Source organism: Gamsiella multidivaricata, assembly GCF_025024155.1.
Source record: "Gamsiella multidivaricata strain RSA 2152 chromosome Unknown BC939scaffold_159, whole genome shotgun sequence".
Classification (NCBI taxonomy): Eukaryota; Fungi; Mortierellomycota; class Mortierellomycetes; order Mortierellales; family Mortierellaceae; genus Gamsiella; species Gamsiella multidivaricata.
Genome location: NW_026251867.1, coordinates 1 through 18904, shown reverse-complemented (window position 1 = coordinate 18904; position 18904 = coordinate 1). Strand labels below are relative to the sequence as shown.

The 18904-nt window shown below is 47.9% G+C and overlaps 8 protein-coding genes across 8 annotated transcripts; 5 read left to right on the top strand and 3 right to left on the bottom strand.

Moving 5' to 3' along the window:
- The first annotated feature begins 42 nt into the window (after nucleotides 1–42).
- Nucleotides 43–1166, top strand: BC939DRAFT_471109 (integral membrane protein mpv17 pmp22 family). The gene is made up of 4 exons (XM_051558193.1): nucleotides 43–212; nucleotides 415–755; nucleotides 867–981; nucleotides 1079–1166. Exons 1-4 carry the CDS (start codon nucleotides 149–151, stop codon nucleotides 1135–1137), a joined length of 579 nt encoding a protein of 192 aa, XP_051405967.1. The 5' UTR covers nucleotides 43–148; the 3' UTR covers nucleotides 1138–1166.
- On the bottom strand, nucleotides 1161–3253 carry BC939DRAFT_471106 (dehydrogenase E1 component-domain-containing protein). Its single transcript, XM_051558192.1, has 4 exons — nucleotides 3028–3253; nucleotides 2460–2693; nucleotides 1835–2302; nucleotides 1161–1724 (listed from the first exon to the last, which is right to left on the bottom strand). The coding sequence occupies exons 1-4, from the start codon at nucleotides 3088–3090 to the stop codon at nucleotides 1314–1316; spliced, it is 1176 nt and encodes a 391-aa protein (XP_051405966.1). The 5' UTR covers nucleotides 3091–3253; the 3' UTR covers nucleotides 1161–1313.
- A 1643-nt stretch (nucleotides 3254–4896) lies between these two features.
- On the top strand, nucleotides 4897–7067 carry BC939DRAFT_471101 (cell division control protein 42). Its single transcript, XM_051558191.1, has 5 exons — nucleotides 4897–4984; nucleotides 5256–5272; nucleotides 5663–5719; nucleotides 6174–6246; nucleotides 6415–7067. Exons 1-5 carry the CDS (start codon nucleotides 4954–4956, stop codon nucleotides 6810–6812), a joined length of 576 nt encoding a protein of 191 aa, XP_051405965.1. The 5' UTR covers nucleotides 4897–4953; the 3' UTR covers nucleotides 6813–7067.
- On the top strand, nucleotides 7068–8138 carry BC939DRAFT_471099 (ubiquinol-cytochrome C reductase hinge domain-containing protein). Its single transcript, XM_051558190.1, has 3 exons — nucleotides 7068–7428; nucleotides 7821–7954; nucleotides 8058–8138. The coding sequence occupies exons 1-3, from the start codon at nucleotides 7266–7268 to the stop codon at nucleotides 8088–8090; spliced, it is 330 nt and encodes a 109-aa protein (XP_051405964.1). The 5' UTR covers nucleotides 7068–7265; the 3' UTR covers nucleotides 8091–8138.
- A 271-nt stretch (nucleotides 8139–8409) lies between these two features.
- Nucleotides 8410–10122, top strand: BC939DRAFT_430446 (uncharacterized protein). Its single transcript, XM_051553236.1, has 8 exons — nucleotides 8410–8626; nucleotides 8704–8753; nucleotides 8868–9100; nucleotides 9202–9343; nucleotides 9430–9478; nucleotides 9568–9602; nucleotides 9701–9784; nucleotides 9873–10122. Coding segments are annotated over exons 1-8 (771 nt in total). The 5' UTR covers nucleotides 8410–8624; the 3' UTR covers nucleotides 10049–10122.
- Nucleotides 10123–10144: 22 nt separating this feature from the next.
- BC939DRAFT_508837 (WD40-repeat-containing domain protein) lies at nucleotides 10145–12427 on the bottom strand (the record flags this gene model as incomplete). The annotated part of the gene is made up of 7 exons (XM_051561051.1): nucleotides 10145–10458; nucleotides 10550–10672; nucleotides 10772–11001; nucleotides 11110–11233; nucleotides 11332–11512; nucleotides 11613–11791; nucleotides 11917–12427. The coding sequence occupies 7 exons, from the start codon at nucleotides 12425–12427 to the stop codon at nucleotides 10145–10147; spliced, it is 1662 nt and encodes a 553-aa protein (XP_051405962.1).
- Nucleotides 12428–12946: 519 nt separating this feature from the next.
- BC939DRAFT_471094 (ubiquitin carboxyl-terminal hydrolase 5) lies at nucleotides 12947–18292 on the top strand. Its single transcript, XM_051558189.1, has 16 exons — nucleotides 12947–13122; nucleotides 13370–13460; nucleotides 13659–13803; nucleotides 13890–14053; nucleotides 14157–14668; nucleotides 14758–14866; nucleotides 14969–15084; nucleotides 15172–15380; nucleotides 15495–16120; nucleotides 16217–16400; nucleotides 16499–16607; nucleotides 16728–16837; nucleotides 16916–17339; nucleotides 17437–17751; nucleotides 17866–17989; nucleotides 18086–18292. The coding sequence occupies exons 1-16, from the start codon at nucleotides 13120–13122 to the stop codon at nucleotides 18202–18204; spliced, it is 3360 nt and encodes a 1119-aa protein (XP_051405961.1). The 5' UTR covers nucleotides 12947–13119; the 3' UTR covers nucleotides 18205–18292.
- A 43-nt stretch (nucleotides 18293–18335) lies between these two features.
- On the bottom strand, nucleotides 18336–18853 carry BC939DRAFT_508835 (uncharacterized protein; the record flags this gene model as incomplete). Its single annotated transcript, XM_051561050.1, has 2 exons — nucleotides 18336–18698; nucleotides 18815–18853. 2 exons carry the CDS (start codon nucleotides 18851–18853, stop codon nucleotides 18336–18338), a joined length of 402 nt encoding a protein of 133 aa, XP_051405960.1.
- Between the last annotated feature and the right edge of the window lie 51 nt (nucleotides 18854–18904).

Below are 18904 nucleotides of genomic sequence, written 5' to 3'. Positions count from 1 at the left end.
CATTCGCTTTTTTTTACTTTTTCCTTTTCCCTTTTTTTTTCTATTTTTCATCCCTCTTTCTTTTCTCTGACTCAATCTGTTTTCAAGTTGTGTCGATACGAACGTCCTAAAAGAGCAACGGAACAATACAAGTCAGGAATATCCGGCAATGTTTGGATTTTACACTCGTGCCTTGGCCAACTATCCCTTGCCCACACAGGCCGTGACAACAGGTAGTTTTTAAGGAAGTTAAGAGGGAGTCAGCTATGTGAGTTGAGTAGAACAAGGAGGCGACGCTGCATTTTGTCTCGATGCTGTGTTGTGTGCAGGTCGAGGTGGTCGAAAAAAAAAAAAAAAAAAAAAAAAAACCTAACAGTAAGTGAATGGTACCTGTCCAATTGCTTTTTTTCTGCCCCCTCTATCGTCCACCCCCAGGAATGCTGTTCGGCACCGGGGACCTGATAGCACATTTTTTTATCGAACAAAAGCCATCCATGAGACTGTCACCGTTTTTGGATTCTTCGTTGTCAAGCTGGGATAAGACAAGGACCGCAAGAATGGCGTTATTTGGAGCCGCCTTTGCTGGACCCGTGCTCCATCATTGGTACAGATTCCTAGACAGGACCATTCGCCTCTCGACACCCGTCCGGTCTTTGCTTGGCAGGGTGGCGGTCGATCAACTGTTTTTCGCGCCTTGCTTCATTGCCTCGTTCTTTATCGGCCAGGGTCTGTTGGCTGGGGCGAGTCCACAGGTCATTCGTGAGCGGCTGCAAAAGGTATGACGCGTTTATATTCATTATCTATGCAGGAAGATTATATTCAATGTTGTCGCATGGTTACTAGAAGAGTAAGGGAACCAACGAAGCAATATGGGCAACTGATCATAGGGATATCCTGGAGCGCTAAAGAGCAACTACATCGTTTGGCCTGCCGTCCAATGTTTCAACTTTTGGCTGGTGCCTTTACAGCATCGTCTGATGGTAGTAAACACGTTTGCTCTGGGTAAGCTTTCCTGCGCTTATCTGTCATTCCCTCTTATCAAACCCAGTCGTCTAATCATATCCAACCTCTCTACCTCTCTCTATCTTTAACGCACCAGGATGGAACACATATCTCTCACACGTCAACCAGACATCGCGTGAAGCTGTCCAGGCATAACAACAATAAAATCAATTCGTTCTCCGAGGAATGGCGTTGATGAATGGTTCATGAAAAAAAAATGTTTGATATGTACTATGTGTGCATGCTAATAAGCACCCGGATTGTTCTAGCTATAATTGTTGACACTGACGTCGCGCTTCATTGATCCTCCTCTGTCCTGTTTCCCCCACAATTTAATAACGGTGGGACTCCTCGGGCTCACGTCCACGCAAGAAGGGAATACCGGCCTCCTTCTGGTAGACATGGGTCCAGAAACTATCCAAATCGGGCTCAGGCGAGGCCTTGGACTCCTCGACAGCCTGATCGACCTCGGCGCGGGCAGCTTTATCGATGGCCTTCAGCTCATCCTCAGTGACCACATTGAACTCCAAAAGACGCTGCTTCAGCCCGGTGATGGGGTCGTTGTTAGAACGCATGTGCTGAATCTCCTCACGGGTACGGTAGGTGGTACCGGGATCGGACATGGAGTGGCCACCATAGCGGTAGGTCTCCATCTCGAGCAGAAGAGGACCCTTTCCAGAAGAAGTCCATTCCTTGGCGTAGGCGCAGGCCTGGTGAACAGCCAAGACATCCATACCATTGACCTGCGATAGGAAACAGAAATGATAATACAAGAATAAAGATTAATATGGTGTCGGGGACAAGATGAAGGAACGAAAATGAAAGCAGCAGGACAAACCGCCGTTTAGCGCACCTTCAAACCAGGGATGTAATCACCGCGCTTGAAGTACTGGGTGTTGGCAGAGGAGCGGTTGGCAGCAGTTCCCATTCCGTAGCGGTTGTTCTCGCAGACAAAGACAGCGGGGAGATCCCACAGCTTGGCCATGTTGTAGGCTTCAAAGACCTGTCCCTGGTTGGAGGCACCGTCACCATAGAGGGCAAAGGTGGCAGCCTTGTGACCGAGGTACTTTTGAGCAAAGGCAATACCAGCACCCAAAGGAACCTGGGCACCGACAATACCGTTGCCTCCAAAGAAGTTGGGTGTAAACATGTGCATGGAGCCACCCTTTCCGCCAGAGATACCAGCCTTGCGCCCAAGAAGCTCAGCCAAGATGGAGGTGATGGAACCGCCACGCATGTAAGTGAAGCCGTGGCAGCGGTAAGCGGTAATGATCTTGTCCTCCTCAGTCAGGGCAGTCTCCATGCCGACGGCAACGGCTTCCTGTTATCGTTCAAGTCCGATTGCAAAACAGAAAACAGAATGGAGATGAGGGGTGAGTTCACTGTACTTTACCAAAATAAGAGATATAAGGAAAGCGCGGCTATTGGTCCCAGCCAAGGCTTCCATCCGCATGAAATATACGCATTGTCTTTGTTACCTGACCAGTGCACAAGTGGCAGAAACCACGGATAAGCTTAGCCTTGTAGAGACCGTCGGAGGCCATTTCCATACGTCTCATGGTGACCATGCTCTTGTACATCCTGATAAGCTCCTCTTTGGAGATTTTGACGTCAAGCGAAGGAACATCGCAGTTGTAAGCCTCGAAGGACCCCTCGTGGAGGTTGATGCTGACGTTGCGGGCAACGGCGGACGAGGCAAAGGTGCGAACGGTCTAGCAGCAATAAGACGAAGCCGAGTGTCAATTGGTCAATGCCGCTAATACTAGTGACATGATAAGTGCAAGTGAAAAATGCCGACTGCTGGTGATCCCCGTGTGAAAAATCGCACTCGAGTGGTGTCTCCATGGTTTACAGGTAGCTCCACGACGCGTGAGCCCTAGTATCCAAAGGTGCTGGTTTTTTTTGGTTGGGGGAACAAAGCGCCTGATTTCTGCTGGACGCCACTGTTTTTTTTTTTTTTTTGTTTTTTTTGGGTAGATCTGTCCAGGGTGGCTCCTGCACCGTCGAGAGTGCAGTAATATTGGGGCGGTCAGACGGGTGTATTACCAATGGAGTGACGAAGGCCCTGGCGGCGACCTTGGCGAGGCTCATCTTTGGGGCGGAAAACATGGTGTGGTGTGTATGTGAAGAAGAGAGCGAGCGAGCGATGGAGAGAGGATGGAGAGGATGAATGAAAGAGAGAGAGAGAGAGAAAGAAAGAGAGAGGAGGGGGAAGAGAGGGAGGAAGAGATATGCGGGTAGAGTTGGGTGGGGTTGTCGTGGTTGGGTGAGCGGGTCTTTTTTTTTTTCCACGACCGCCCAAAAAATAAATAAATGGACACAGATACTGGCAGAGATAAGATGCGTCGTGTGGAGGAAGGCGAAATCATATTTGAGCACACGCACGACTCCCCTCTGATGAACCCCTCTCCCTCGCGGGCATTCTTTTCCAAGAGCAGTGTCGACTACCCGCAGAGCAGATTATGGTTCAATAGATTGTTTTTTTTTTATTTACGTTCGCCGACCCATCCTCTACCCTCTCCTCGCGCAGGCTGAGTTTCGATGGGACTATTCGTCCACACTGATTGCGATGGGCTGGGCGATAAGGTTGCTGGTTCCCTTCCCTCTGATGGATAAAGACATAAAGACAGGCATCCAGCGCACAGAGGGGCACGATGGCTGTTGACAGCGGGCCAGCCTATGGAGGCAGCAATACACCCATGTCAGAACGACCTGCGACTCTCTTTTTTTATAAAAGTCGTTGTTCAAGTGCCCGACCGGTGAACTTGAAATAAGAATAAAAACGCGGGCATCCTTCTCAATCCGAAAGAAGGGCCAAATATGTGCAATCAAGGGAACTTTTCGCGTGGAGTGTGTAGTACATCCAAACTTTAGGTTGCTGTCCCTCGGATGCTCTCGTGGGTTTACAGGCATCTGCAACTGCTACAACTGTTTGCTCTTCCTGGTTTGCCCGCGTAGGTATCCGACGCGTTTCTGCCGGCTGTTCCTGCGCCTAGCCGCTTACCTCCCCTTAAAGACCATCCCAGCGAGGATGTTCAAGCCTTGGACAACAATCGTCACTTCCTCGTTACGCTCTTCTCTCCTTTCCGACGACATGGCAGCAAGAACTCGACATAAAACGGCTCAAAGTAAACTACCAGCACTGCTTCTGTTAATATGGCTTCGTTAGCCTCCTCAGCTTCCCAAAGGTAGATCAACCGCACATGCCCCAGTACGGCTCGTCATTAATATTCCGGCCCATTCCAGCAACAAGTCCTGGCTGGCAAACGATGCACCACTATTGTTTAATAACATATACAGGAGTGGCACCTGAATCTAGTTAGAGTACAGCATGAGCGACTTGAAAAGCCAGTATTGAGTTGAGAATGCGAGGATATAGAGCATTAAGGGAGATAGTCTATGTCCGAATGAGTGCATACCAGAGAGGCAACATTGTGCACAAAATGCATGTAGTTTTTTTTTTGGTGGCGTCTTATGGTTCTACAGTACATCCTTATTGCCACGCACGAGTCTTGTTTGTATACACACACTCAAACCTTCGCTGTGTGGTGACGGTCGGTCATAGTGATGGATGCCTTCAAAATCCACACATCCACGCCATGTGTCTTTCTAAAGGAGGGAAGGGGGAAGACGAGGTCGATGGTGAGTGGACAGTATGGCTGTCAGGCAGGCAGTACAGCGGTCCTCACGTACAAAGTAGGCAGCAGTAGACTGTGCGTTTTCCCTCCATTTTTTTGTGGTTTACACCTTCACTCTTTCTTCTCTCTCTCTCTCTCTCCCTTACACTCTCTTCATTCATATCCCCCATCTCTTCTCCCACAACGACCCAAGACACCACCCGCACAAAAAAAACCTCATCTCACTCTCTCCCATCCCACAGCTCCCATTCACACTCGCAATCACTCTAACACCCATACACCCCCACACCCCCACACCCCCACACCCCCACACCCTCACTCACTCACATACACCATGCAGACCATAAAGTGCGTCGTTGTCGGAGGCAAGTTACATACTCTTCTCGCCCTTCCTTTCCCTTGTAACCCCTCGTCACCCTGACCATCACCGCCGCTTTATTCGCTCCAAGGCACTGCACTGCACTACACCTACATTACACACAAACACCCTCTACTCGCTACAACGAGCTACTTTTTTTGTGTGTGTGTTTTCTGTTAGTTCCCTCTCATATTTCTATGCCAAATAGTTCTACTAACAATCTCCTCTCTGTGCGTCTTTTATTGCATGCAATTGCATTCGACTTCTCTCTTCTACAGATGGTGCCGTTGGCAAGGTAACTGAGCCGTTTTATCTTTCTCAGAGGACACCAGACAGGCCGTTATCGAACAAAACGGAGTTCAGCAGTGCCAACAGCCAAAAAAAAAAGAAAAAAAAAAAAAAAAAAGGCAACGGCGATAACGCGGACTGCAGCACAGGAGGCGGCTCATTCGGCAACCAAGTAAACGAGCAGATGTTTCTAGAGCGACAACGAGCTGAGCACTGCACAGGACTAGAACAAGGGCGCCAACTACCGCAAAAGAACGTTGACAATGGACAGTTGCCTCGCCCAGACGCTCTGACGCTCGTTACGGAACAGCTTTTAGAGGGACCGGATTTATTGGCCTACTTGGTCGGTTCTCAAGAAAATTTGCTTACCACCATCTTTCTGTTGTCTTCACGTTAGACATGTCTCCTTATCTCGTACACCACCAACAAGTTCCCTTCTGAATACGTCCCCACAGTAAGTCCTGAGCCTATTATTCCGCCTTTCTCGGCTCTACTTTGCCTCTATATCTTTCGGCTGTGGGTTGTCCGCCGCACGTTGTTTGGTGGGCCATGCTTTTCTGGTTCAGGAGTCTCTTCTCTCCAGTTCCTTCTTTCTCCTTCATGTTCGGGTCCCAGGGACGAAGCAACATACGCATGTCATCTCACTCGCGCGTCCTTAATCCTGCCCCCTTTTTGTCCACCTTCGACACTTTGGCGGGGGTCCAGTTTTCTATGGTTACGGATTCTATTGTGCACAGGATGAGAGACTATGTCCTGGAATCTGCTCTGCTTTTATGATCCTCGGGGACGCATGTGCTTGTTTCCTCTATCCTCAAGTCTTTACCAGACAGCTTTTATCGCATGAATGCACTCCTCCGGATCGCATTGTTGACCAGGCACGCTTTGCTTGTAACCACTATGTACTCTAGGTGTTTGACAACTATGCTGTCACTGTCATGATCGGGGATGAGCCCTACACCCTTGGACTGTTCGATACTGCCGGTAAGTTGGAGGCGCTGCTGCCTGGGCTGCTTTGTTCGCGCATCCCGTGTCATGTCATGTCATGCACCTGGGGATATACAATATTGCCCCTTGTTTTTATTTTTTAACATTTCGACTGACCCGCTCCTTTTTTATTTATATGAATGAATGATGACATGTTGTATACAGGTCAGGAGGATTATGATCGTCTGCGCCCGCTCTCGTACCCCCAAACGGATGTGTTCCTTGTCTGCTTCTCCGTCACTTCACCAGCGTCGTTCGAGAACGTGAGAGAAAAGTGGCTACCAGAGGTCCACCATCACTGTCCTGGAGTCCCTTGCTTGATTGTCGGTACACAGGTGGATTTGCGCGATGACCCAGCTGTTGTGGAAAAGCTGGCGCGTCAGAAGCAGAGACCTATTTCGGCTGAGAACGGCGAGCGGTTGTGCCGTGAACAGAATGCTGTCAAGTACGTCGAGTGTTCGGCCCTGACTCAGAAGGGATTGAAGAACGTATTTGATGAGGCGATTGTCGCTGCGCTCGAGCCCCAGGTCGTGCGAAAGAAATCAAAGTGCTTGATCTTTTAAGTGGCAGGATTCTTCGTCAGGAACCAAAGTGTACAATGGAGTGGATCGTGTCGTCTGTTTGTCTTTTCGGGAGGCACTCTAGAAACGGCTTGCGAGGTCCACTTTTGATGCACGACAATGCCCACGAAGAAGTTAAAAATATAGTGGAAACATCATTCAGTAAATAATACTCTTATACATACGACATTCTCCCCCACTCTCTATGCAACGTGTCAACCGGTTGATATTCGGTGCCTGGAGTCCTCTGCTTCAAAAATCAGTTATTGGTGGCAACAATCGCAAATGCTGTGACATGACGTCTTTTTTCTCGGACCAGGGCCTCCGGATCAGCAAACACATCCAATGGCCGAGTTCATTGTCATCCCTCTCCACCTGTCTGTTCATCGCCGGTATACCTCCCCCTCTCTCTCTCCTCGCCGCCTTTTGTACAACATCTTTACCTAGTTTATCACTATGTTGAGCTTTATCGCAGATCTGTTCCCTGCCGTTTACGCTGAAGAAAAGCGGGAGGATACCGCTTCTGCTGCCGCCGAGGAGCAGGAGGAGGCGGCTGAGGTTCCCGCAGCTGAGGAGGAAGAGGAGGAGCCAGAGGATATCAAACCCACTATCGAGGAGGGTATGTTTTTCATTCGAAGTCATTGTAGATCCTGAGCGACTCACACTGGGCCCTATGATATGGAGGAACGTATTCGTATGTGCCATGGCGACATCGTTCAGCTTTTGTATTTGAATTCACTCAGCGCGCAGCATTCAATGGCTCGACTATTCGCGTGCATTAAGTTTCAGGAGGGAAGCAAGGAGCAATGTCGCAGCAGGATTCAGCACTTTACAATGCGAAGCAGGATATGGGTTGCGCTCATGAACACGCCAGCGTGACGATCGAGACTTTGTCAACCAACTGGGATTGACAACATCGATGGATTTGACCGGTAGCCTGTCTCGACAAGAGCATCATCAGTTGACGCATTCTTCTGCCTTCTATGCTCGTTTATTTGATGTTGTGGATAGCCTGCGGCGAGACCTCTGCGTGTGCGCCACTGAAACACCACCTGGACGAGTGCACACGCCGTGTTCAGGGAGAGGGCGCGCACGAGGACTGCATTGAGGAGTTGTACCACTTCTTGCACTGTGTTAACGAATGCGTAAGGACGGTTCACTTCTTGATCGCGTATTGAAAGACGTCAATTGCTTAGAACGTAGAACTAACATATCTCTCTTTTTGCATTCTTTACGCGTCGACCATAGGCCGTTCCTAAATACTTCGACAAACTTGTCTAGATCACCTCATTATTCCCATAAAGCATAAATATATCTGCAAAGCAATCGTTAATTACGAGTCTTGAAAATGTACTGTATTGAAGGAAAAAAAAAAAAAAAAAACTGTGCTTCAACCTGAACTTCTTACCAGTAGACCGAGGCTGTGCTTCTGTGCTTTACGGGGAGAACAGCAGCGGATGAACAACATGCCGGACTACTGTAGGCTAGGGGCACCTTGGGCGCATGCCATTCGCTCCCTCTCCTCTCCCCACACGGACCGAGCCCAAAACTTTAAAATGTTTGCGGGCAGCGCGATCCGTAACATGACTGGCCGCTTCCCCTTCTTTTTAAAGAACAAGCACTCAACCCACAACGCCCGACACACATTTTTCATTCGACCTTCTTTCCATCGCTGGAATCCCTTTACCAAGACTCTCCTTCGCTCGTTTAGCTTGCACACCTCACACCCCCTACTGTTTGCTGCGCGTGAATCTCAACGGTCCTACAGCACCATTCCAAGCAAATTTTATTCGACAAAACTCGATATCTTACATAATGTAAGCACGAGGGGTAACAGGATTTATCAAGGGAACTGTTCAATAGCAGCTTGTTCACCAATTGATCGATAATCTAGGCACATTCAAGGAAAGAACTTCATCGTCACTGGAGGAAGCTCGGGTCTTGGTATGTACCTGTTTTCCGTTCTCATTCACCAATGATTACATCCGATGCTCGGCTCATAAAAAGGTGACATTCTAATGCGGATCGTCGTCTACCGTACCGTTTTAATTACTCAAGGCGAAGCGACTACCCGGGCTATCGTAGAGAAGGGCGGCAAAGTAATCATTTTCGACATCAACGAGGAGCGCGGCGAAGCCATTGCGGCCGAGTTGGGCAGCTCAGTCCTCTGGCCTGGCGCAACGGATATCGCAGGCGAGGACTCTGTCATTGCTTCGATGGAGAAGGGCGTGGAGAAGTTTGGAAAGATCTCGGGAGTCATCAACTGTGGAGGCATTGGCATGGCTCAAAAGGTATGTATAGAAACGACAGAAATTTGTCGTGATCAATGGTATGCATTGTTTTTGCGAAACGTCTCTTTAAACTGACATTTTGATTTAATGGACGAGCGTAGATCGTGTTCAGGAATGGCGAGCCCCAGCCTCTGGACATCTTTCAGGAGGTTGTGAGGATCAATTTGGTTGGAACCTTCAATGTTTGCCGACTGGTTGCTGCCCATATCATTGCTAATATCAAGGCGTCGTCCGAAAAAGAAGGTAAATGACAAGGCGACATTCGATCTACGCGTCAGGTTATGGACCTGTCCGATTGATCTCTTACATATGCCGTATTGCTTGAGTAGAGGATCCCGGGGTTATCATCAACGTCGCTTCGATCGCGTACACAGAGGGGTATGTATCTGGGGACTCGGTTATTATCTACTCTTCATACTCTGCTCAATATGTTTATCGAACCCTGTGTTGTTCCTCATGCAACATAGACAGGCTGGCCAAACCGCGTACTCTGCTTCGAAAGGTAAGATCCCTCTTCGCCCGTATCCGCCTTGCCTAGCCCTCCCTTTTTCGCTCACTGGCTGACCCTCACTGCTCCTCACTCTTCATTTTCTTAATTAGGAGGTGTCGCGGGTATGACTTTGCCAATGGCCCGCGACTTGGCTGGCCAGGTCCGTGTCTGCACCATCGCTCCGGGATTTTTCGGTAAATTTTTGGCTTTCTAGACCAACATTGCATCCTGTACCCAATAATCATATCGTTTTGCTAATGCTCTCCTGTTCGACTCTGCTAGGCACTCCTATGGGTAATGCTGTCAAAGACTCGAATCTTGAAAAGCACATGGTTCATCCCTACCGTATGGGTAAGCCAAGCGAATTTGCTCATCTCGCCTGCGCCATTATCGAAAACCCAATGATGAACGGCGAAATTATTCGTATCGATGGTGCTGTCCGTCTCGGAAAGCTGTAAGAGCAGCCCCGTCAATCACCCCGGTCTGTAAAGAGTAAAGAAACCACAGAACGTCACCCAGTAAAACTTTTAAATTGCGATAGCATTGCTTTTGCTTTATTTCTTCCTCTTTGAGGCACGACCCCACACTTTAACGCTAAAGTCTGCAGATCCTGAGGCCAAGACATGGTCGATCGGATGGAAGTCTACGTCGTATACACGATCTGTATGACCAGACAGCTTCTGAAGCAGGTCGTATTGACCATCGCCTGCGCCAACATCAAACAAGTACACGTATGGGTCCATACTGCCCGACGCAAGAATAAGACTAGATTCTAGAGGGATGTCTTTATCAGACAGAATTGACTGTGGTTCATCTCCATCTGCGCCCCGAACCTTGCCGGACCGTCTGGTAGCAGCCCCTGCAATATCTAAATGTGTAACATGAAGAGATCGAGGCGTTAATGGCTGCACTGGCGACATCTGTCTCTCAGGAGGCGAGATCAAAACGAGGGTACTTACATTCTTTTCCGTGAAAGAACGCGCTCTTGATGGGCCAATGCTTGTTCCTGTAGCCCTTCAAGGAGTGGATAAGGCGAGGAACAGTCGTTGGGGGCTCAAACCCTCTGTCATATACCCGAATTACTACAATGGATACAGCGAGTGGCAAATGAGTTAATAGCTATAACTCCATGGGTATATAATTTTGTCCGGCAAATGTTGCAGGCGAACAACTACCCATACCATTATCATAACTATTGACAGCGAGCCAGCGAGACTCCTGTTCTTCCGTGTCCGCAATATTTGTCTCTTCTATCGATCCACGCTGTTTAGAAACTGCAATATGCGAAATAGGGCTCTTTGTCGGCTCGTTTAAGATCGACTGCAATACCCTGCCCATTCTCATGTCCCATGTCTTGAGATATCCTGAAGAGTCACCCGAAATAACCGTCAACCCGTCGTGGTATACATAGCTGTATCGCACAATAAACATAGTCAGCATACAGAGGAAGTGATATTATGTGAGCATCCTTAGAAACCCAGGATCAACAAAAAGAAAAAAAAATCAAAGCGGCCCTTACATTGAATTGACCATGGCGTCATTTTTGATGGTAATTGGTGGTCCTGACGGAGCGCTGCTGTCTTTTCTGGTGTCGATCATGCTCAGCATGTTGCGCGTCGTTCCATTGAAAAATATACTATTGTCTTTGATGTCAAGTGGAAGCCAATATGTCAGTTGAGAGTCCTTTGAATTGTCTTTAATACTGTTCAGCGCAGAGGCATTAATAAGTTGGTGTACTTACCATGGGGATGGAACCGCACGCATTGGACAAAACCTTCGCCCTCAAAGCTATCCAGTAGATTTCCTGACTCAACATCCCACAGTTTGCAGGTCTTGTCGTAGGCAGCCGACAGCAAGAGGGACGAATCATGGCCCCATGCGAGATCTGAGATATTGAGTCCATGACCTTTGAGCACATATAGCTAGTTGATCGAGGAAAAAAAGATCGTTTAGTACCTTTCTGCCCAATTTTTTTTGTCTGCGTTCTGTGCCACTAATTTCACTGCTGCCGATTGCGTGTACCTCATTCTGGTTTGTGGTGCCATCCCAGATCCTTACGGTCTTGTCGAACGAGCCGGTTGCGAGGAACTTTCCATTGGGCGAGTATTGGACTGCATAGACCGCTCCTTGGTGTCCTTTGAGATCGTTCTTTAGGAAGAATTGTCTGCCGTCAGATTTTGATGCCCCATCCTGTCTCGAGACTACAATTCAGGAAATAAAGCAACTATGAGTCTTTTTTTTGCTCACCTCACGATAAGAGGGATTAATGTGCCTAGCAGCAAAAGCTGCTATCAATTGCTCGAAACATCCGAGTATCCAAACTCACCAATGCTTCCCATGTTCAACCGTCGCACGCCTTCTTCCTCGACTTTGATTAGATCGGCGGCGCTTTTGAGTTTCGCATCCAGGTCTCGTGAGCTGGGATCTGAGCCACTGGCTGTATTGGGTGTTCCTGCCTCGGCTCCCTGTTTCTGCTGGGTTACCGACATGCTAGACAAGAGCTGACCCACTGCCAAGGCCATGTCGCTGTGAGCGTCGTCGTCATGTCGATAGGAGGATGTTCCTACTATGTTGTCCGTATCGTCGTCGGTGGCGGCGCTATTACTGTTGTTGTTGCTGTTTGACGACCGATTCTGTTGTCCATTGTGCTGGGCTTTTCCGATATATGCAGAGTATATGTAAGACAGCTCGTAAAGACTCTTCTTGAGGGCCTTGTTCTCTGCCTCGAGAAGGTCGATCTTTGCCTTGAGTGACTTTGTCTCACGCACGAGTTTTTCGACCGCAGGGTCGACTTGTTGGGACGATGACTGATGACCTGCGACATTGGAAGACGACATTGTCGTGCGGACTCGAGGGTGTTGGTGATGCCAAAGAGTCGTCGGCGCTCACTATTCCCGAAAAGCACACTGTGGGCGAGTGCGAGAAGTTGATGTCATGTGATTACGTGTCTGTCCTATTCACTGTTTCTTGAGAGTTTGTAAGATGGCGCTCCAAATGCCAAGCTATTGAACAGGAGCGAGCCAACCAACTTATGTTCCTGGTGTTCCCCTGTGAAATCTTTCAAAAGTCAAGAATGCTTGATTGTATTCATCCGCAGATTTCATGGATATGGTAAATACAAAATGCCATAGAATACTGCATCTTCTTCTGTAGGATTGTCACTCTCTCTCTTTTTTTTTCTTTTTTTTTTGTCGAAGCAAGGAGGCGGTCTGGTATGCTCGTTTTTTTTTTTTTTTTTTTTTTTTCAAGTGCACAGAATCATGTACAGTAGCACAAAATTGTACGTCATTCGCCCCGCCAAAGAAAGTTGCGTGGTTTACGAAAGAAGACCTCGGCTCTCGTTTTGCTCCTTTTCTCCTACCTTGCTGCCACCAAATCCACCTATTCGGCAAGACGACGCACCGCTTGCTGTACAGACCACGAGCTATCCGCCATTGACCTCCTACAGCACCTTGCAAAATCCCTCAACTCTCAGACTCTCCTCATCCTCTGCGCGCTCTTTCTCGCCTTCGAATATCTTTACGCCAAAATGGTAAGTTGGGAGTTGTGCAGGCCTATACTTACTCGTTATGCCAAACCTGCCGCCCCCAATGGATGATACCAGCACAATGACAAGTCTGCCATTGAGCTTCAGCTTGTCGAATGGGCAAAGTCCAAGGATCACTGTGCTTAAAACTGCCCCTCTCGACACAAACTACGTGCCATGTGCCAAGAGGTACAAGAATCGAATGGTGTTCAGGAACTGATGCAAACTGTCAATCATTGTTCACAATCAATAGGAAGATCAAATAGACGTTAAACTCGAGCGTACTTCTCCGGTAGAAGAAAAACCACCCGTCCCTGCTGAAGAGCTCCACTCTGTTAACGATGGTACGTAGACGCATACGCACACCTTTTTCTAAGCGCAGTCGTCGAGGACGCCCTTATTTTGTTTTGGCAGTTTTATCCCAGTGGAGTGAGACATACTGCTATGTCGCGTGCGAAAAAAAAAATGCATTCACTAGAAAAATGGATTATCGAAGGCGCCATGGATTACTAACAAAGGTTCCAATGTCTTGCTGCTAACAGTGGAGTGGATCACAAGGAAGTTGATCCCAATTTTGCCGGACCAGGAGGAGCGCGCCTGCGAGATCTTCCAGTGGGATATTAAGGATTGGAAAGCATTGGACAAGCGCATGACTGGACCCGAGTTCGAGATCGGCGGTTACAAATGGCAAGTGCGAGCAGTGCGCACTCCATGGTATCGATGACGCATGAAATGGAAACTGACCATTGTTATGATAACAATGACACCTCTAGGCGTATTCTTCTCTTTCCTCAGGGTAACAATGTTCCTGAACAAGTGGCCGTCTATCTGGAATCTGCTGAACCACGGGAGCAACAGGACGCCAACTGGCACATTTGCGCTCAGTTTGCACTGCTCATGTCCAACCCGAATGATCCAACTGTTTACGTCTCACACTGTAAGAATAGCACGCTTCTGTTTTTTACTAGCATTCGCTTCTCCATTGCCGACAGTACTATTAAGACTGACTTGCATTGTTCAATGACTCGATGTGATAATAGTTGCCCATCACCGATTCACTGTCGAGGAGGCCGACTGGGGATTCACCCGATTCACCGATATTAAAAAGCTGGAGATTCCATTGGACCATCGCGGATTGCCGCTGGTTGACAAAGGCCACACCGTCATCACTGCATGCGTCAGGGTTTACAATGATCCAACAGGCGTACTCTGGCACAACTTCATTAACTATGATTCCAAGGCGATGACAGGATATGTTGGCCTGAAGAACCAGGGCGCAACTTGCTATATGAACTCGCTGCTACAATCACTTTTCTTCACCAATTACTTCCGCAAGGCTGTATACGACATCCCAACAGCAGACGATGAGCCCTCCAAGTCTGTTTCCCTCGCCCTCCAACGGGTCTTCTACCAGCTCGCCACCAGTAACAACTCTGTCGGAACCACCGAGTTGACTCGATCGTTTGGATGGAATTCATTGGAGAGCTTTATGCAGCACGACGTCCAGGAATTTAATCGCGTTCTTCAGGACAATTTGGAGGGAAAAATGAAGGTGCGTTTCATCTGTGCTCTCTTCTCGAAAAGACTTTTTATACGTACAGCTCAAGATGACTAATGTCTGGTTTGGCTATGGTATGACAGGGCACGGCTGCTGAGGGCGCCATCCAAAAGCTCTTTGTCGGCAAGATGAAGAGCTATATCAAATGCATCAATGTTGACTATGAATCATCCAGAGTGGAAAACTTTTATGGTAATGCTCATTTGCATGCATGGGGCGTGTCAGCTAAAGGATGCGGTCTGTTTGTCGACAACAGGATTGACATGGGATTGTTGTTTTCGATCTATCTACTAGATATTCAGCTGAATGTCAAGGGCTGCAAGACGCTGCGCGACTCATTCGCGAATTACATTGATGTCGAAACTCTGGACGGCGAGAACAAATACCAGGCGGAAGGTCATGGACTGCAAGTACGTTGTGTGGCGTGTTCGAGTCCTTGATGCAAGCAGCTGCCGTACACTGGGTTACTGATATATGACCATGTGCATTTATTTTAGGACGCAAGGAAAGGAGTCATATTCGAGACGCTTCCACCGGTTTTGCATCTTCAGCTGAAGCGTTTCGAGTACGATATTGAGAGAGATGCTATGGTGAAGATCAACGACCGACACGAATTTCCTCTGAACGTGGACTTGGCTGATTTTGTTGCGGAGGGAGAGGAGAAGCAAAAGGCTGGCCCGGACGGATTCAAGTATACATTGCACGGGTAAGTCTTTTTTATCCCCTTTGTATTTCCTCTTTTCGGTCTTCCATCATCGCGGGCATGGCCTTGCTGAAATGGCGACTACCATACTGATTGCTATTTTCTTGACCATTATAGTGTATTGGTGCACTCTGGGGACTTGCACGGCGGCCACTACTTTGCATTGCTCAAGCCTGAACGCGATGGCAAGTGGTACAAATTCGACGACGACCGTGTCACAATAGCGACGATGAAGGAAGTCCTAGATGAGAACTATGGTGGCGGAGAGCCATTGGAGAATCTTACAGGAATGACCGTCGCTATGCGTCAAATGAACCGCCACAAGCGCTTCACAAACGCCTACATGTTGGTTTACATTCGCGACAACGCCATGGACGAGGTTCTCAAGCCTCTTACTCCCGCCGATACACCGGAACATCTGCAGCGTCGTTTGGAAGATGAGCGTATTGTCCTGGAGAACAAGCGGAAGGAACGGGATGAGTCACTGCTTTACTTCAGCGCACGCGTTATTTCGGATGTCGATTTTGCAGCTCACAGCGGATTTGATCTGTTCAGCCCACTTTTGCCGAATGCTGGAAAGACCCTGAAAGTGAGGAAGCTGGATACGTTTGCCACCTTCAGAGAGGTGGTAGCAAAGAGCTATGGACGTACTGAAGAGCAGATCCGAATCTGGACCTTGGTGAAGCGACAGAATGACACTGTTCGTACCGATCTCTCTATCCCAGATTCGGATTTGAATGCCAGTAAGTGACCCTGTATTGATGATTCACGGTCATCGTAGTGTCTCCTGTGTGCTGTTGCTCACTTCATCCTCGCTCTTATTTCGTCTGGCACTTTAGCAATGGAATTTATCAAAGAAAAGTACGGCACCCGTGCCCAACCTGATCTGAAGTGCTATGTGGAATTCATTGACCAGCCCTCAGGATCACCCAACAGCAAGCCCGCGCCATTCTCAAACGAGGTTCAGAATGGTTCCATTATGATCTTCACCAAGTACTACGATCCATTCTCAGCCAAACTGGAGTACGTATCATCAACTAAATATTTGATGACTATGAATTAAATGCGGTGGCAGTCCCAGATACTTATGTACCGTTCTCTGCTCATTCCTGGGTCTATAGGGGCGTTGGAAAGCTTTATGTCCAAAAGACAGCAAAGGTCGGCGATATTGTGCCCATTTTGAACGAAAGGAAGGGCTTCCCTGCCAACACGCCTTTGAAGCTTTTTGAGGTATAGCAGACACCCACGCAAGCCGTATTTTGGAACCAAAATACATTATGAAATACGGTGCTTGTTGAGTTTCTTTGCTTACTTGCATTTTCTTTTTTCTTTTTTTAATTATTCGCACAGGAAATCAAACCTACGATGATCGAACCCATGAAGATGAAGCTGACTTTCCATCAGAGTGAAATCCAAGGAGGCGATATCATTGTGTTCCAGAAAGAGTTGACACCGAAAGAGTATGTATCAAGGCTGTGATGCAAATGGCCAAACCCCTTATTCTTTCAACTGACAAACCTATATTATATTGTTAATAGAGCCAACGATCTTCGAGAGCAGAATGCAAAGGCTTCGATTCCTCAATACTTTGACTACATTTACAACAGGGTTGTAGTAGACTTTAAGCCAAAGAATGACGAGGACGGAACTCTTCAGACTTACTCGATCGAACTGAGCAAGAAGAGCACCTATGACCAAGTGGCACAGAAGCTATCTGAGAAATTGGGAGTGGATCCTCTGCATATCCAGTTTACGTCTGCATCTTCGCCCAGTGGCCTTCCAAAGAACACAATCAGGAGGGCGACGAATTTGCACTTACAGGAGATGCTTTCACCAAGCTATGTCCACCAGGCTGTTTCTCAAAACATTCTGTATTACGAGAAGCTGAACATCAGTATCGTGGAGCTCGAGAGCAAACGTTTGGTGAAGGTGACATGGCTCGGCCCCACCATGAAGGATGAGGTGGGATGCACATTAAGAATAGGTTGCCTTTTCGATGGCTTTGGCTTCGAGAGTATCTTTCTCATACTAATGTCGTTATCCTTTTCTGGTCCAATAGTCGACGCACGAGCTGCTGTTGCTCAAGACTAGCACGTTGAGCGCACTAGTGGACGCTCTTCTTCAGAAGGTGAAACTGGATCCGAACGGAACCCAGAAGTTACGCACGTTCGGTGTGTTTAACGGAAAGCCGATCAAAGAGTATGGACCCTTGGACCCTATCAGTTCTATACACGACTCGCTCCCAATTTATGTTGAGCAGATCCCAACGGATGAACTTGATCGCAAGGACGATGAGCAGATTATTCCATGCTTCCATTTCCAGGGCGATGTGTCTCGTACGCATAGCATCCCATTCCGGATGGTCATCAAGGAGGTATGCAATCTTTTACATCTATTTATTTACTGCTTTGACGATGTCTCCACTTTATTATGATCGGCTTTCCTGCTTTGCTGAGATGTTTTTTTATTAATATATTTAAATCCACAGGGCGAACCGTTCAGCGAACTGAAGGCACGCATCCGTGCAAGACTCGGTATGAACGAGAAAGATTTTAGCAAAGTCAAGTTTATCTTGTACCAGTCCACCAACAAAATTAGTGCCTTGAATGACGGTAAGAATGGCTCTATGACTCTTTATTTGCTCGTTCATCTCTCTATGTGATACATTTTGGTGCTCATTGTATCCCTTTCGATTCTGCAATGAACAGATGATATTCTTTCGGACGCGGAACTTGGACCAGGAGATGCCATTGGTTTAGATCATATCGACAAGAGCGGAAGGAGCAACCGTTTGGGACTAGAGAAGGCCATTACCATCAGAGGATAGAGCGCCGCATTACCTCTGAAGAGAAAGGCGAAGAATCTGCACTAGAAGAAATGAAGGAGCAGAAGAACCCCTAATAAATCCGCAACAGAAAAAAAAAAATGTAGCTATTACGAGCAATTGCCCTTTATTTATCATGGCGAGCGGCGAATGGGTGAACTGTAAAGTGCAGGGCTGTCGTCGTTGTCGCTACCGTGATAGCTGGTAGCCTCTTCGATGTCTTCATCCAGATCACGTCCATACCCTTCATTCTGCTCTAGCTCTTCTTCGAGCTCTTCTTCGTGGCCGTCGTATGAACCTTGTGTGGGACTATATGGGGCATGGACATGGCTCATGTAATAGCCCTGGTTTATATTGCCCTGGGTAGGGTCGTGGTCGTGGTCGTGGTCATGGTCCTGGTCATGTTCCTGGTCTCGATCATTATCGCCTTCCAAGGTCACTGCTTCGTCCTCTTCGTCCTCTTCACCTTCCTCTTCTTCTTCTTGCTCTTCTAAATCCTGTGGAGAGAATGACGTAATGCAAGAATGTCAGGCAACAGGTGAGTGGAGAAAAGTTGTAGAGTAATTGACCTGAGAAAAAAAAAAATACTGCGACATCCTTGGAGGATCCTTACAAGAAATGGTTTTGATAACCCGACTGGGATAAAATGCATGCCCGTTAGACTGGTTTCCCGTTGCTAAAGCATTGAGGCGAGGCGAAGCGA